Here is an 18,499-nt window from a genome sequence, read left to right on the forward strand (position 1 = left end):
AAAGTTGTTTCACAGAGGAAGATTGCACTGTAGTTCCTTCTCTAGATTGTCGCACAGATGACAAAATGGTAGATATCGAAATAGATGACAGAGGGATAGAGAAACAATTAAAATCGCTCAAAAGAGGAAAGGCCTCTGGACTTGAGGGGATACCAGTTCAATTTTACACAGAGTACGCGAAGGAACTTGCCCCCCTTCTTGCAGCGGTGTACCGTAGGTCTCTAGAAGAGCGTAGCATTCCAAAGGATTGGAAAAGGGCACAGGTCATCCCCGTTTTCAAGAAGGGACGTCGAGCAGATGTGCAGAACTATAGACCTATATCTCTAACATCAATCAGTTGCAGAATTTTGGAACACGTATTGTGTTCGAGTATAATGACTTTTCTGGAGACTAGAAATCTACTCTGTAGGAATCAGCATGGGTTTCGAAAAAGACGGTCATGTGAAACCCAACTAGCGCTATTCGTCCACGAGACTCAGAGGGCCATAGATACGGGTTCACAGGTAGATGACGTGTTTCTTGACTTCTGCAAGGCGTTCGATACAGTTCCCCACAGTCGTTTAATGAACAAAGTAAGAGCATATGGACTATCAGACCAATTGTGTGATTGGATTGAAGAGTTCCTAGATAACAGGACGCAGCATGTCATTCTCAATGGAGAGAAGTCTTCCGAAGTAAGAGTGATTTCAGGTGTGCCGCAGGGGAGTGTCATAGGACCGTTGCTATTCACAATATACATAAATGACCTTGTGGATGACATCGGAAGTTCACTGAGGCTTTTTGCGGATGATGCTGTGGTGTATCGAGAGGTTGTAACAATGGAAAATTGTACTGAAATGCAGGAGGATCTGCAGCGAATTGATGCATGGTGCAGGGAATGGCAATTGAATCTCAATGTAGACAAGTGTAATGTGCTGCGAATACACAGAAAGATAGATCCTTTATCATTTAGCTACAAAATAGCAGGTCAGCAACTGGAAGCAGTTAATACCATAAATTATCTGGGAGTACGCATTAGGAGTGGTTTAAAATGGAATGATCATATAATGTTGATCGTCGGTAAAGCAGATGCCAGACTGAGATTCATTGGAAGAATCCTAAGGAAATGCAATCCGAAAACAAAGGAAGTAGGTTACAGTACGCTTGTTCCCCCACTGCTTGAATACTGCTCAGCAGTGTGGGATCCGTACCAGGTTGGGTTGATAGAAGATATAGACAAGATCCAACGGAGAGCAGCACGCTTCGTTACAGGATCATTTAGTAATCGCGAAAGCGTTACGGAGATGATAGATAAACTCCAGTGGAAGACTCTGCAGGAGAGACGCTCAGTAGCTCGGTACGAGCTTTTGTCAAAGTTTCGAGAACATACCTTCACCGAAGAGTCAAGCAGTATATTGCTCCCTCCTACGTATATCTCGCGAAGAGGCCATGAGGATAAAATCAGAGAGATTAGAGCCCACACAGAGGCATATCGACAATCCTTCTTTCCACGAACAATACGAGAATGGAATAGATGGGAGAACCGATAGAGGTACTCAAGGTACCCTCCGCCACACACCGTCAGGTGGCTTGCGGAGTATGGATGTAGATGTGGATGTAGATGTACACTCCATACAAATACTTTCAGAAAAGACTTCCTGACACTTAAATCTATACTCGATGTTAACAAATTTCCCTTCTTCAGAAACACTTTCCTTGCCATTGCCAGTCTACATTTTGTATCTTCTCTACTTCGACCATCATCAGTTATTTTGCTCCCCAAATAGCAAAACTCCTTTACTACTTTAAGTGTCTCATTTCCTAATCCAATTCCCTCAGCATCACCCGACTTAATTCGACTACATTCTATTATCCTCATTTTGCTTTTGTTGATGTTAATCTTATATCCTCCTTTCAAGACACTATCCATTCCGTTCAACTGCCCTTCCAAGTCCTTTGCTGTCTCTGATAGAATTACAATGTCATCGGCAAACCTCAAAGTTTTATTTCTTCTCCATGGATTTTAACACCTACTCCGAATTTTTCTTTTGTTTCCTTTACTGCTTGCCCAATATACAGATTGAATAACAATGGGGAAAGGCTACAACCCTGTCTCACTCCCTTCCCAATCACTGCTTCCCTTTCATGCCCCTCGATTCTTATAACTGGTTTGCTAGAAATGTAAGTTTGCCTTTCCTTAATCTTTCTTCTAATATAAGTCGGAAGGTCAGTATTGCCTCACGTGTTCCAATATTTCTACGGAATCCAAACTGATCTTCCCTGAGGTCGGCTTCTACCAGTTTTTCCATTTGTCTGCAAAGAATTCGTGTTAGTATTTTGCAGCTGTGACTTATTAAACTGATAGTTTGGTAATTTTCACATCTGTCAACACCCGCTCACAGTGCGATTTCAGTTGTCTGAGACTGCAGTTTTGTGTGTGTGTGTGTGTGTGTGTGTGTGTGTGGTGGGGGGGGGGGGGGTCGCACATGCACGTGCACGCACATGTGTGTGCCCATGGCCAAAAGCTTGAATTGTAAGAGTCTTTACTGTGCCTATCTGCGATTCAGCATCTCTGCTATATGGCGAGTAGCAACTTTCCTTCTCATAATACTGTTACATTTGATTTTGGATTTTCCAGTGTTTGATTCCATTGTTGGTGGTATATTTGTTGCTGTGAGTTAGTATGAGCAGAGGCTATACTTAATAATTGGAAGAAAATAATGATTGTTTCCTTTTACTGACCCCAAGTCAGGTTATACAGTTGTTGAAAAGCTCAGAGAAAACTTGAGTTTTCATTTCAAGTTGGTGAAAACACATTTTTAAAAATCAGTGGTAGGCATAAAACATCATCCAAAATTGTACTAAAAGCCTTTTCTGAGAATTATTTTGAGGAATTAGTCCAGGAGCCCACACAAAATGTATATGATTGCTGTAACATACTAGACCCAGAAGCAATAAAAAAAGCCTTAATAAATAGGATGTGTCATGACACATACAGCGATTAGTCACAACAATATTGTTGTAGAGACTGAATACCGTAACTCACAAATTCATCAAAAATTAAAGTAAAAAAAAATCACTTGATTACTTCCTAAGAGGTAGTTTTAATTCCTTGCAAACTTCCTATTTAAGTGTAGACCACGAGTGCCTTAAATTCAAAGAAATGCTATCACTGGCAACTGAGAAATTCATACGAAGTAAGTTATAAGAAACAAAACGGATCCCCTACGATTTTCAAAACAGGTCTGGAAACTGTTGCAGAAGCACCAATAAAAAGAAAGAATGGCAGATTTAAACGAATGTAAAATCTAAAATATTGGCAATGTTTTACAAAATCTTGAAATTTAATGTGAGATGTTTTCAATAGTTTCCACTACAAAACTGTCATGAAATCTGGCAAAAAAACCAAAGAGATACTGGTTGCATGGAGAGCACACCAGCAACAAAACACAATCCATACATTAACTGTGCAATAGCAATGGTAATGTTACCAAAGACAGTGCCACTAACACACAGCTATTAAACACAGTTTTCAGAAATGCTTTTACCAAAGAAGATGCAGCAAATATTCCAGAATTCAAATCAGCTGCCAACTTGAGTAACTTAGATGCAGATAGCCTTGGTGTAGCCTTGTTGTCCGGACCGTACACCAACTGGGTTCTTTTCAGACCAAGCTGATGCAATAGCTTCATAATTAGCAATCTTATAGAACTGCTTGCTCTCTGAAAAATCTGAACCAAAGGACTGGAAAGTTGCACAGGTCACAAAGTACACAAGAAAGGAAACAGAAGTAATCTGCTGTAATAGAGACATATATCACTGAAATCAATCTGCAGTGGGACTTTAGGCATATGCCATGTTCGAACAACCCGAAATACCTCAAAAGCGACAATCATTGACACACAGACATGGATTCAGAAAATACTGTTCTTGTGAAACACTGGCTCTTTATACACAAGAAGAAATTAGTGCTATTGACAGGAACTTTCACACTGATTTCGTAGTTCTAGATTTGCAAAAGGCTTTTGGAGCCATTCTTCACACGCAACTTCTAATCAACTTGTGTGCCTTTGGAATAATATACAGGGTTATTACAAATGATTGAAGCGATTTCACAGCTCTACAATAACTTTATTATTTGAGATATTTTCACAATGCTTTGCACACACATACAAAAACTCAAAAAGTTTTTTTAGGCATTCACAAATGTTCGGTATGTGCCCCTTTAGTGATTCGGCAGACATCAAGCCGATAATCAAGTTCCTCCCACTCTCGGCGCCGCATGTCCCCATCATTGAGTTCGAAAGCATTGTTGATGCGAGCTAGCAGTTCTGGCACATTTCTTGGTAGAGGAGGTTTAAACGCTGAATCTTTCACATAACCCCACAGAAAGAAATCACATGGGGTTAAGTCGGGAGAGTGTGGAGGCTATGACATGAATTGCTGATCATGATCTCCACCACGACCGATCCATCGGTTTTCCAATCTCCTGTTTAAGAAATGCCGAACATCATGATGGAAGTGCGGTGGAGCACCATCCTGTTGAAAGATGAAGTCGGCGCTGTCGGTCTCCAGTTGTGGCATGAGCCAATTTTCCAGCATGTCCTGATACACGTGTCCTGTAACGTTTTTTTCGCAGAAGAAAAAGGGGCCGTAAACTTTAAACCGTGAGATTGCTCAAAACTCGTTAACTTTCGGTGAATTGCGAATTTGCTGCACGAATGCGTGAGGATTCTCTAACGCCCAGATTCGCACATTGTGTCTGTTCACTTCACCATTAAGAAAAAATGTTGCTTCATCACTGAAAACAAGTTTCGCACTGAACGCATCCTCTTCCATGAGCTGTTGCAACCGCGTCGAAAATTCAAAGCGTTTGACTTTGTCATCGGGTGTCAGGGCTTGTAGCAATTGTAAATGGTAAGGCTTCTGCTTTAGCCTTTTCCGTGAGATTTTCTAAACCGTCGGCTGTGGTACGTTTAGCTCCCTGCTTGCTTTATTCGTCGACTTCCGGGGGCTACGCGTGAAACTTGCCCGCGCGCGTTCAACCGTTTCTTCGCTCACTGCAGGCCGACCCGCTGATTTCCCCTTATAGAGGCATCCAGGAGCTTTAAACTGCGCATACCATCGCTGAATGGAGTTAGCAGTTGGTGGATCTTTGTTGAACTTCGTCCTGAAGCGTCGTTGCACTGTTATGACTGACTGATGTGAGTGCATTTCAAGCACAACATACGCTTTCTCGGCTCCTGTCGATCTCAAGCGCTCTGGCGGCAGAAACCTGAAGTGCGGCTTCAGCCGAACAAAACTTTATGAGTTTTTCTACGTATCTGTAGTGTGTCGTGACCATATGTCAATGAATGGAGCTACAGTGAATTTATGAAATCGCTTTAATCATTTGTAATAGCTCTGTAATTGTGTGACTGGATTCATGATTTCCTGCCCGAAAAACCACAGTTCATATCACTTGATAGAAAGTCACTGAGTGAAACAGAAGTGTTAATCTCTATAGTTATTAATCTATATAAATGCTTTAAAAGACAATATGGGCAGTCCTCAGAGTGTTTGCAGATGATGCTGTCATTTACCACCTAATAAAGTCATCATCAGATCAAACCCAACCACAAAATGATTTAGACAAAAGTTCTCTATGGTACAAAACTGCCAACACACAGAATTAATAAGTAGTATGAAGTCCTCCACATAAGTATCAAAAGGAATCTGTTAAATTTCAGTTACAAGATAAATCACACAAATTTAAAGGTTACTGAGTGAACTAAATACCTAGGGATTACAATTACAAAGAAATGGAACCACCACGCGGAAAATTTTGTGGGAAATGTCAACCAAAGACTGTATTCAACTGGCAGAGCACTTAGAAGATGCAACAAATCTACTAGAGAAACTGCCAACACTACATTTGCCCTTCCTCTTCTGGAGTACTGTTGCTCGGTATAGGATCTTTAGCACACAAGGCACACACAGAACATAAAAAGAGTTAAGAGAAGGGCTGTTACTGCAAAATAGGGGATAATGTGTTATGGATATGATATGAGAGTTGGAATGGAATCATTAAAACAAAGGCATTTTTCATTGCCATGAGATATTTTCATGAAATTTCAGTTAGCAACCTTTCTCTCCAAATGTAAAAATATTTTGTGACTCTCACCTACAAATGGAGCAATGACCATTACAATAAAATGATATAAATTGTAGCTTGCATGGAAAGATTTAAGTGTTTGTTTTTCCATTGTGCTACTTAAGAGTGGAATGGTAGAAAAATAGTCTGAAAGTGATACGATGAACTCTCTGCTAAGCACTGAAGAATAAATTGCCAAGTAGTCGTGTATGTAGATGTAGATGTACTTGTTCTTCATGCTACTACCTCAACACTAAAGGCTTTAGGATGCCCTGCAGTCGCCTGCACTTGGGCTTCTGTCACATCCTTCCTCCTGATTCTAAGGCCTCAAGTCTACTGTCACTGTTGTCGCTTTAGGGTGCAAAGCAGCTGATGTCACAAGCGTCTGTGTTGTAACTTTAAATGGTCAGTCACCGGATGAAGCTGAAGTCGCTAACACTCCGAGCCCAACTGACTGGAGTAGAGGAATAGCTAAGAACTATCAGTTCCTCCTTGAAAAAGATGCTCAAATGGTTGAAAATTTAATTTCCTTCACCATATTACCACAACGAATAAAAAGTAAAACAAAATTTACAGCTTATGCTGTATCTGCCAAGATATCTGATAATTCAGATGTCTAACACACATTGAAACATAAAAGGTTATAAAATTGGCATTAGGTTAGAAAGTGGTGCACTGTCAGTGGTCGGTTGCAGTAAGCACAGAGTGGTGTGGTGTCTCCACTTAACAAATTATGAGTGTTGAAATGACAGTGATCAGTACACAGCCAAGCTAAAAGCATCTCCTCACAATGAGAGGGGCGAGAGGAAGTCATCCTAGCCATTGGGAGATGTTTAATTTCACAGAGTTTGTTGCCATTTAGAAACGACCAGTGTTAACACCAGAGGGACACAATGTTCTTATATGCAGCACCCAAAGATCAACTGAAGGGACAGAATAGCAAAAAGGTCTAGGCAGTCAGATTACAGCCTCAACAGCAGCATCGGCAGCTTCATTCCCCGACACTCCGACATGACCAATGACCATATGAACATCATCAGCGAGCGAGTGGAGGCATTCATGGCACTGTTGTACTAAGGGCTGGTATGTGTGTAGTACACAGAGGCCCTGCAGGGCACTAAGTGAATCGTAACACAACACACAATTGAGAAGCCTGTGTCGCCAGATGTACTGGGTAGCCTGATTGAGGGCAGAAAGCTCTACAGTAAAAGTCAATTACATGTCTAAAAGTCAGTATCTAAAATGTTTGTAACCAATGACAAAAGTGCATCTGAGACCACCATCAGTCTTGGAGGCATCAGTGTCGACGAAGATGCTGTCTCCAAGTTGAGTGCAAAGTTCAAGAAACTTACAGAGATAGATCAAATATAGAGTAGTGTCAGTGGGAAATGAACTACGTCCAAGATTAACGCAGACCTCTGCGTGAAGCCAAGGCATTGAAGGGCTCTCACCCATTAGGAACATGGCAGGTAATGTAAGGTTAAGCTTCCGAAGCAGTATAAGAAAGCAACCTCTAGAAGGCAACAAAGAAGTTACGCTAACCCCTTGTTGGTGGTCAAGGGAGTTCAATGTCGGTATGACAGCGGTAGTTCAACAGCGTATGTATGGAGACTCATAACTCACCTAGTGTAGAAATGTCCAGTGACAAAACGTATGCCTCGATGGTGGATTGTGCTGAGACAGACGGTCGTGCAGATGGGTAAATGAGAAACCCACAGTCCAGTTTTGATTGGATGAGGGATTGATATAAGCAGAGAAGGATTTTCCGATCTGCTCCCCATGAAGTGTCATTTAAAACATGTAGGATATTTAGATTGGGTACAGCATGCTGATAGATGTGAGAGGACCAACAGAGTTTCCTATTGAGTGTGAGCCCCAAGAATTTCATGGTTTTTGAAAAACAGAAGGGCAACAGGACCAAGCTGTAAGAACGATGGAAGAGACTCCTTATGCTGTCAGAGTTTCAGGCAGACAGTTTTTCGGTCGAAAACTGAAAGCCGTTGCCAATGCTACCTGAGTAAAGATGGTTGAGACATGTCTAAAGTAATTGTTCAAGTAAACAGGTTTGTTGAGAGCTGGAGAAGACTGCAAAATCATCGATGAGAAGAGAGCCTGAGATGCCTTGTTACAGAATTCCATGATAAGGTTAACTGCTGTGGCACTACACAGAAGCCTGGGGGACACTGTTCTCCAGAATAAAAGTGTTTGACAAAGCCGAACCCACACATATTTTGAAAACCCAGTCTTTTACGAACTTGTGGCAATGCATCACAGGATTTTGCACGAAAATGCACGAGTAAGACAAATACATGCAAATGAATGGGGTGCCACTACTGCGAGCAAACCTGTCATCCGTTGTCGTATGACCATGCCCAAGCTTCGAATCACTTTGTATTTTCCCAGTCAGTTGTGTGACAAACTGCAGGACTGCAAGATGCTAATCAACTTGGTGCAAGACTGAAGATGCTTCTGGGACCAAAACAGACTCCTCAGTATCGCATGAAGAACGTCATTTCAAAGTTGTGGAATGAAGTAGCAATGCAGTTAGAAGAGACTGTAAATTTCTTTCCTGTCGTGTGTTTAGTGACAAATGCAGGTGATATTGTAAATGTGGTTTTCCCTAGTTTACCACAAATTACTAAAACCCTTTTGGGTTTTCACTGCCTGAGAAGAAAAATTTAGCACCCAGAAGGGGAGGAGGAAACGAAATGAAACTTTGCAAGTTGAGATAGTATGTGCTTTTATTTCAGTGGTTACACAATCCATTCAAATTTACAAAGAATGTGGCAGTATGTACCTACTGATTAGTATGACAATGCACCATTTACACTCTGGATACATGCACTCATTGTGTTCAGAAGGAAACCGTAAAGACGTTGTATGCTCTCCCGAATTAAAGTGGCCCACATCTGTCATAACAAGTCTTTGATATCCTTAATACAGGCACTGGGATGGAATTTATGTACAAGCTGGTCCCACACATGTTCTATCGGATCAGAGCTGGGGATTCTGCTGCCTCAGGAGTACCTAATCATCATGCAGACAGTTTATAGAGACATGTTCCATATGTGGCGAACATTGTGCTGTTTAAAAATAGCAGCATAATGCTGTTGCACAAGAGATACCACATGAGGATGCAGTACATCTGTGACACATTGCTGTGCCATCAGAGTTCCGTCAATCACTACCAGCCATGACCTGAAGTCATACCCTCTGGCTCCCCACACCATCATGCCAGGAGTAACACTGCTGTACCTCACCTACACATTGGAAGGATGGGACCTCTCCCCAGGTTGGCACCTTAGTCCCTGGCGATGGCCATTTGTGGAAGTGCAGAACCGCAACTAACCCCTGAACACTACGCAACGCCATTCATCACAAGTCCATGTTTCCCAGTTGCAGCACCTTTTCAAAGCTCAAAGATAGCCGAGTAAGTGTTGTGGAGTTAACGGCAACCTAAACATGGGATGGTGATTCCCTATTTGGCTGCTGCTAGTCTCCAACTAGTGGTGCCAGATGACACAGAATATTACAGGGAGGACATTACTTGTCTTTAACAGCAGGTGCGAATATGAAGGGGTTACGATATGCTCAAAGCACAATATGGCGATCCTCTCTTTCAGTTTCTATGCAGCCCTTCAATGGACCATTGGCATATGTGTGTGAATGCCACTGAAATCAGGATGCTGCACAATTCGACAAGCCATCCAAATGGAGAGCCACAACAAAGGCGTTTCAAACTTTCTCAGTTCAAGTCTCGGTCGGTGCACACAGTTTTAATCTGCCAGGAAGTTTCATATCAGTGCACACTCCGCTGCAGAGTGAAAACCTCATTCTTTCTCAGATGCTGATAATGCCCTCACATAAGCAAGTGCCATCTCTGTGTTCTTCACAGTGATCAGTCAACATCTAACCCTATTTGTATCCAACATACAACCTACCACCCCTGGCAATAACACTAATCATGAACAGCACTAAGGCATTCTGGTGGGACTTTGCTTGTCACAGACTTTTACAATTCTAATCATTTACATACCAATGGTGCGTATCTGCACAAAATAACCTTGGCATCAAACTATGTTGTCTGGGTGCTTCACATTTTCTTTGTCAGACAGAGTATTTAGAGAATCATGCTTTGTGATGGGGCAGTTGTAGTCTGACGAGTTGTCATTGCCTTTCCTGCGAACTATCCCAAGTAAAAACTAACTAAGACTGGAGGTGGGGCATGCTAGCGTAATATGCCAAAGCTGTAGACGAATACCTGAGTACAGCTTCATTGCAAAGTAGTTTCTTAGACCATTTCTGAAGCAATGTGCTAAGTTTATGTCAAATTTCAAATGTTCTGGACCATAAAATACCAGAGAAATTTTGTAGTTACAAAATGAATACGTAGAAGATGCATTTACATAAGCAATCTACTTACATAATTTTAGTTAATGAGAGAATTAAAAATCTTGTAAAGCCATTGGTAATGTCCTTTTGAGTGGTCCATCACAGTACTTTGTTTCATGTTAATATTTTATTGAGTAAGATATTATTCTTACCCACTCTTGACTCCACCTTTCCTTTCTTCATCTAGGAAGCTTTAAAGTGTCCAACGCACATAAAAAAGTAAAATGCAGAAAGACACTAGCCAAAAGGCCAACTGCTTTGATATAGGACAGTAAAGTCATGAGCAAAGAACATAGTGTTGTCATGTGAAAACGTGATGTACAATACTGTGAAACGATCTGTCAAATATTTATATATCCAGTGGGCACACAGCCTAACCACTCTTCAGTCTGTCCTTGCCTAGCCATTCTTCAGTCTTCAGTCTACTGAAGCATAAATCTTTGGCCAAGTCTTAATCAACAGTACTAGTGCTGCTGAGGATAAAGAAAGATTTACAGTGGACAATTACACTTTAGCATAACTGAAGAGGTGTAACAAAGCTTCCATTCAAGAACACACAATGATTTCTCTATCTGCAGAATACCCTAAAAAGCTGTCACTATGACATAATGATAAAGCACTAAATGGCATCATGTGCATGAAAATAACCACATAGCAGAAAAAATATGCGGTGTTACCGATCAAGCCCACTATTTCTTTATAATAGGCTATACATATCGTAACAACAAATGAATGTAATATTGAATGGGAAACACTTTCCTGATGTCCTGCAAAACATCAATGAAATGTTTCCAATTCAATCTTATTGTCATGTTCTACCAAGCACCAACACCAAATTCACTTAATGTTACATATGTTTGAAATAGCATTGTCACAACCTTTGATGAGAAGCTGACAGATGAATTACCAATAAAATGAAGCTTAGTGCTCTAACACTATTTTGTCATTTGTGCAAACAGAGGCACAAATATTATATTTTCCCCTGAGACATTTCAGTCTTTTCTTTATCTACGACAATGATTTTAGCAGAACAATGAGTTAAAATTTGTGCCGCGGCCGGGGCCAGAACCTGGGTCTTGTTGCTTGCTAGGCAGAAATGCTAACCATTACACCACCATAGCACTTTGGTTAACACGCTGCACAAACTACCCTTGAGTGCCCTCCCAACACAAACTTGTTGTGTTGCTTCAATCATTATCAGAGGCACAAATATCTTGCCTTTGCAGTGAGCCCAAAAATCCTTCATTTCCAATCAAATTGAATTTTTATTTCCCTGCACTATGGATTTCATTCAGTCAGTCAGTTCCCCCACCCAGTTGTAAATAACTAGTTGAGCTGCAACACGTGCTGGCATAAGCTGGCACCAGCACACCATGCGGCAAAGTGTTGCAAATCATAGAGCAATATGATTCGGGTGCCACAGCCGCCAATAAGTTTGACCAGGCCCTGATTTGTCAGGTTGAGCCGCCTCTTGCTCACAATCGCCCCAAGCACCCACAACGAGTGTGTACACTTCCAGGCAGACAGCCATGTACACAGGTAAACAGACCTATGAACTTAGTGAAGTCTTGCCCTAGATGTTTTGCTCACCATAAAAGACAGGACTGACCATCACGTAATACAACACGAAGTGTTACACATGTGGAAAACAAGGCCATGTCCAAGCAGTTTGTCTGCAACGGCACAAAAATGCAAATTTTGCCCACTCGCAGACAAAACAGGTTTGTGCACATGCAGTGAACATTTTGTTTTTTAAACCTACAACAGGTTCTGACACAAGTAAGATTAAGATTGTGCCTAATTCTTGTCCTAATGCTGTGCAAGAATGTTCTAACAAACTATTTGTATCATTACAAAGCAAGCACTTCACTGCTTACAACGGACAGGGAATTCCAGTGGTTGGAAAGTTTAGTTTGCCTACCACTTACAAACCTCACAATGGGACAGTGAATTTTACTGTGTTGAAATCAAGAGACAGTGAGAACATTCAAGCATTGTCCTCAATATTTTATGTAGAAGGTTTGCCTGAAGTATGTATGTTGGACAATGGACCACAGTGCACTTCATGCAACTTTGAACAGCTTTGTGAACACAATGGCATTTGTCATTAACAAGTGCTCCGTTTCACCCACAGTCCAACGGAGAAGCAGAACACTTCATAGGTACTTTCAAGCAACAGATGGCCAAACTTTGCACCGCCCGGACTTCTCCATGACCGCCGCCATCTGATGCTGCTACACTTGCTCCACCCACCGCAGCATCTGGCACCGCCAGTGGTCCGCAGGTATTGCTTTTCGTGCACAACATTGTTCTTTCAGGGTTTATGGCAACCATGGGCGTTGGGAAAGAAACATGATCTAGGAATGCATTGATTCTTATATGTACTTCATTGCAGGTCCAGATGGTTTGCAACACCGCCACCAAAACCAAATTAGCGCATGTCACTTGCCCTGTGATTCTGCTGCTTTTCTTCCCCCGATTCAGGCTTCAAGGGATGCCTGCCTTTGCAACCGCCTGCCGGCACCACCAGGCCGCCACAGGAAGAGCAGATGGACAATGTGCCCTCGCCGACACTGTCCCCACTTACCAATCCCCATTGACCTGGACCCGCCATCACCGTCCCTCAGGGCTGTACATGTGCCCTGGCAGCAGTTTTCCGGAGGATGTTCCTGTTGCCCCACAAGCCAGATGGTGGGATGCGGTCAGGAGTATGTGTCCTCCACAGCTACAGCTCCTGGCTCACTGCCACATCCAGTGTTCTGTCTCCCTCCCCGTTGTCGTTGGCAGCCTCAGCCTCGGCCTCACTACACGACAATGGTGCGGCATTTTGAAGGGGGGGGGGGGGGGGGGGGGATGTGCTGGCCTAAGCTGGCGCCAGCACACCATGCAGCAAAGAGGTTGCGAGAAGATAGATAGAGGCCAAATACGGACTTGCAAGAAATGTATCGCCAACACCCTCTCAGTTGCCAGTATTTAGACCACCGCCAGAGACCAAAGGCCCAATCAGTCAACCAGTGAGTCATCGAGTTGAGTTGAGTCATTAGTCGCTGTCAAGGTTAGCTCAGTCTCTAGCTCAGAGTCACGCACCACAGAGTGACCAGAGTAGTTAGCATAGTGGACTTGTACTTCACCAGCAGTGAATGTAATGTAGGCTATTAGGGAAGGGCTTGAACAACAACTAGCGTAAGTTAAATAACTTTCTTATACTTATGAATAAAGAACCTCGATTTTATAGAAAGAGGATACCGGCCACCAAACGGCACCCCCTCCTTGCTTCCCATGGTAGAAGCCTACAGTGACAACAAGACGATGCAAAACATCTACTCCTTTCAGCTGCAGTCCCAGGCAAGCAATGAATTTCTGTTATCACAAACCATTCCACTTCCACAGACAAAAATAAGACACTGAACTGTAAGAGAGTTTAGGGTTTTATGAAACTGATAGCACTAACCATCCAAACTTTACCAATCACTTACCCATCTACAATTGGTTATTATTTGCAATGAATTCACATCTTGTACCAGCAAGATATTTGCAGTTTGAAAAAATTTTGCAGATGTAGTGAACACCACTGCCTATTTTAAACTGAAATTGTACTATTGGTTTTAAGTAAGTAAAATTTCTCTTACTGTACCCAACTCTTGCAACTTATCCCTTGATGAGTACAGTGAAATATGCATATAATGTGAACAGTAGTTCTAGACAGCATGAAAATGATTTAACAACAAAATGTGCAACTGGGTATCTAACCACATACCTGAACATACTGGCCTGGGACAAGTGACCAAATGCATTCTTCTCTGTTGACTAACCAGCATAGTTCACCATCAACTACAGTCTTCCATTCATCTTCTTTATCACGTGTCTCCACTCTCACTGTGTTTGATGTCACTGACACTCTAACATCTGTGCTGCCCTTTTGTACATTTGGACCCACAATTACCTGAATAACAAAGAATTAAAAAAGCACAATTTGTATTGACTGAATGGGGAAACACTACTTCAGAGCCACAGAGAAAAAAATAAAGTGTGCATAAATCAAACTGTACACTCTAAAAACATAATCAATTAGGGAATTTTATGTTTCAAAAAGAAGACATATGAGTTAGGTAACCAATGACAATACAGAATTCATTCTTAGATGAACTGTTTTATAAAGTTCTCATTAAAGTGCACCTTCATTTGGTTCATATGGAGTAGAAGTATGGAACATTAGCACTACATAAGCCTTCTATTCCACCAATGCACCCACAGTCTTTTCACTCCTCTCCTTCCTCCCCCCCCCCCCCTCCCCCCACCATCTCTCTAACCTCCCATCTGCATCTGCACCTAGCTCAGACAAAGGTCTTTTCACTGAAAGCTTACTTTTTCAGAAGTCTTTCCACTGTTTGACATTACACACAGACATATAAAGATAGCTCTTAAATCTCAAAATACTGAGTTATTGATTTCTTCAAAAAACATGAGTGCATTAGTGCACTGGACTAAATAACATTCTGTGTAGATGTGAAGTTGAACCATGACATTCATTAAGCTTTGAATGTTGGCAGCTGTGAGATATGCATAAAAGCAGGAAATGCACAAGGCTACATCACAGTCTTCACCACATCTTGACTTTCTTGTTGCCTTTTCCCGTCAGCATTCAGAACAAGGCTGCACATCGTCCAAGTCCTTGTCAGATGTTGTTTCGTCACAGTGGGCAGAATTATTGAGGGTAAATGTCAGTCAATCAGCAGCCTATTGCTGGGGCTTGAAGATAGACAACCTGCAACTTTTGATGCTAACCCCTCTTTCCGATGTTTTGAAATAACGTTTTCAGGAACAGCAATAAGGAACTCGAGAAAATTTTTCTTTCTTTAAACAGGAGACCGTGTTCCACAAAGAAAGTTCGATGAGATGGAAAAAAATTCTCTCGCAATACTTCTTTCCTCTTTTCTGACACGCTGGGTTGTTGGCCCAATTCTGATCCACATTATCTACTCCATCCATTGTGTAACTGTACACCACAACTGCCTAAGGACTTCAGCTTTTTCTGGTTCTTTTCTTTACAGTTTTCATTTCAGCATTGTTAACTGTTGTCAAGACACACACATCTCCTTTGCCCTTGCTTCAATTTTCTGTCACTGTTCCCATCTGAAAAGCATCAATTTTCCCCTTCTTTCGTTTCTATGAAGAGATTATGAAAGCAGATCTCTTCTAGATGGGCTCTATAGTTCCATACAAATAAGTTCTCTGAGCAACAAGTAAATCTGCGAGTTGAGGAGATGTGTAGTAGTTATCAATGGTAAGGTAATCATTTCTTTTCAGAAGTGGTTACAGCCCGAAATGACACTGGCATATCATTACACACTTCATTCCATTCCTTTTCTTGCTTGTAAGAGGTGTGGTGCCCAAAATGTGATTATTGCAAACAAAGTAACATCCCCCTCCCCTGTCTATACACCGTTGCATGTGTGTCTTTCATTGTTCAAAGCCATGTTGTAGATCATCCATTGACACCTCTCGGCAACAACTCTCTGCTGTTTTTTTTGCTTTTTTTATCACCTCAACAGACTGAAAATGTGTTCCCTCCAAAGCACTTTTCAATTTTAGGAACAGATAAAAGTCACAGGGAGTCAGATCTGGTGAATACTGAGGATGATCAAGAACAGGAATGTGCTAGTCCATTAAAAAACTGTTTTACAGATGTGACATTGTGGACTGATGCATTGTCCTGATGCAGAATATACATATCACCCTTCCACAAATCTGGTTTTGTTTTCCTTACTCTTTGCCGTAGTTTGATTAGGACTTCTTTGTAGTATTTTCTATTAACAGTTTGATCATAAGGCAGCCGTTCTGTCAAAAATCAGCATTGCCTTTAGTTTTGACTTGATCATTCATGCTTTTTTCATTCTTGGCAAGGTGGGAGTCTTCTAGTACATTGACTAATGCTTTGTTTCTGATGTTTCATCAGAGGTGATGACATGTGTCAGAAAGTCCTGTTCTTCGTTGAGTAGTTCCAAAACACCACAACAAATGTTCTTCCAAAGCTCTTTTGTTCGTCAGAGAGGTTTTTTGGAATCAGTTTTGCATAAACTTCATGAAGCAAAACTTGACTTACTGTCAGTCTGTTCATGTTCACCACGTCTGCAATTATCGAATTCTCAAATGTTGATAGTTCCACGGATTTTCATTAATTTTCTGAATGTGGGCTCCAGCTCTTGAACTCGCAGACAGACTGTGGTGTTCATCATCTTCTACCTCTTCTCAGCCTTCTGAAAACTGTTTGTGCTGTTCAAAAACTAATGGACGTGACATAGTATTATCACTAAAAACCGCCTTTAAAACATGAAAACATTCCATTGACAACTTTTTTGAGGTTAATGTGTGGCTCAATTTTCAAGTTCACCACACTCACCGCATTACTACAGAACAACGTCTTCTACAACTAAGTCGAAAAAGCAAATTAAGGCAGACAGAAAGACAACAGGAACAGTGGCTGCTCTTGAAGATTCAAAGTCAACAGTATTCCAATACCTTTGTGCGATACGAAGTGCACAGTCTGATTAATTAACACACCTCATACAACAAGTAACCCCACATACCCACTGATGAGATTTACACTTAGTAACACTCTTTATTCCATATTCACTGCATAAACAAAAAGTGAACAAGAAATATAGAATCACACAGTTCAAGAGTAGTCCAGATCTGAAACAACAGTTGTCATCACAAGGCAACTGGCATACTATGCGGATTGTATGGAGCGCCCACTTATACTGGGCAGATCGGCCATGAGATTCCACCAGGTGATTCAGCAATCGCCTATGGAGCGTGACTTCTTTCCAGTGTTTGTCTTGTGGTCACCATTCACAGCTCACAGTGCCTTCAGCTGTGAATGTGGTACTTATGAACTGATTTCAGACAGCTGCGGTAACTCCATGTCACTATCCAGATTAGTTGCATCACCATTTTGCAACTCATGTAGCATACACATCTTTATTCCAAACCTTACCCTTTTCATTGCCAGATACTGCAGCCATCCACCTCTAACTTTATACAACACCAAACTCTCATTGACTGTCATATCTGTATGGTGTGCACAAACATTGGAATTTACTATTGAAGCATTCAAATATAGGCCAAATCTTTTTTATCTTCTGCTGTGGACAGTTCACAGGACTGTACGTCGTCAAATCGGCAGAAAAACAGAGGCACTTTTTCAGCATCAGAAAAAAAGAAAAACTCAACCAGATTAGCCAAGTTTTCTCAAGTGAAATTCCCTGATATTTCCCTGATTTCTAGGTAAGTTTTAGCATTTTTTCTGTAACAAATTTTGAGATTTCAAAAATATGTAAGAACTTCTGTATTTCTCCTTCAAGTGAGCAAAAATCTTTAATACTAACATCAACATCTTTTCTAATGAACTGTTTTCAGATGAAGAAAGCAAGCAAAATGGTATGTGTGTTAGATTAAGCCCACTGTTGTTATTTTAGTTCAATATAACAAAACACATTTGGTGACAACAATACGCATTTCCTTGGAGTCACAAGAAAGGCCGTTTTCAGAAATAACCTCAGAAAAAAGCAAGCCTCTGGAAAGAAATATATATAGCAGGGAATAGTTGTGTAAACTAATATGTTCATTGTTGTTGTTGTGGTCTTCAGTCTTGAGACTGGTTTGATGCAACTCTCCATGCTACTCTACCCTGTGCAAGCTCCTTCACCTCCCAGTACCTACTGCAACCTACATCCTTCTGAATCTGCTTAGTGTATTCATCTCTTGGTCTCCCTCTACGATTTTTACCCTCCACACTGCCCCCCAATGCTAAATTTGTGATCCCTTGATGCCTCAGGACATGTCCTACCAACCGATCCCTTCTTCTAGTAAAGTTGTGCCACAAACTTCTCTTCTCCCCAATCCTATTCAATACCTCCTCATTAGTTATGTGATCTACCCACCTAATCTTCAACATTCTGCTGTAGCACCACATTTCGAAAGCTTCTATTCTCT

At 41.4% G+C, this 18,499-nt stretch overlaps 1 protein-coding gene across 1 annotated transcript in view; it reads right to left on the bottom strand.

The window, feature by feature from the left end:
* Positions 1–18,499, bottom strand: part of LOC124596118 (nudC domain-containing protein 3-like) — a 76,469-nt gene that overhangs the window by 27,328 nt on the left and 30,642 nt on the right. Inside the window, exon 5 of the mRNA XM_047135133.1 lies at positions 14,262–14,447. Coding sequence (XP_046991089.1) covers positions 14,262–14,447 — 186 coding nt within the window. The remainder of the gene's footprint in view (positions 1–14,261; positions 14,448–18,499) is intronic.

This window comes from Schistocerca americana, chromosome 2 (genome assembly GCF_021461395.2).
Source record: "Schistocerca americana isolate TAMUIC-IGC-003095 chromosome 2, iqSchAmer2.1, whole genome shotgun sequence".
Classification (NCBI taxonomy): Eukaryota; Metazoa; Arthropoda; class Insecta; order Orthoptera; family Acrididae; genus Schistocerca; species Schistocerca americana.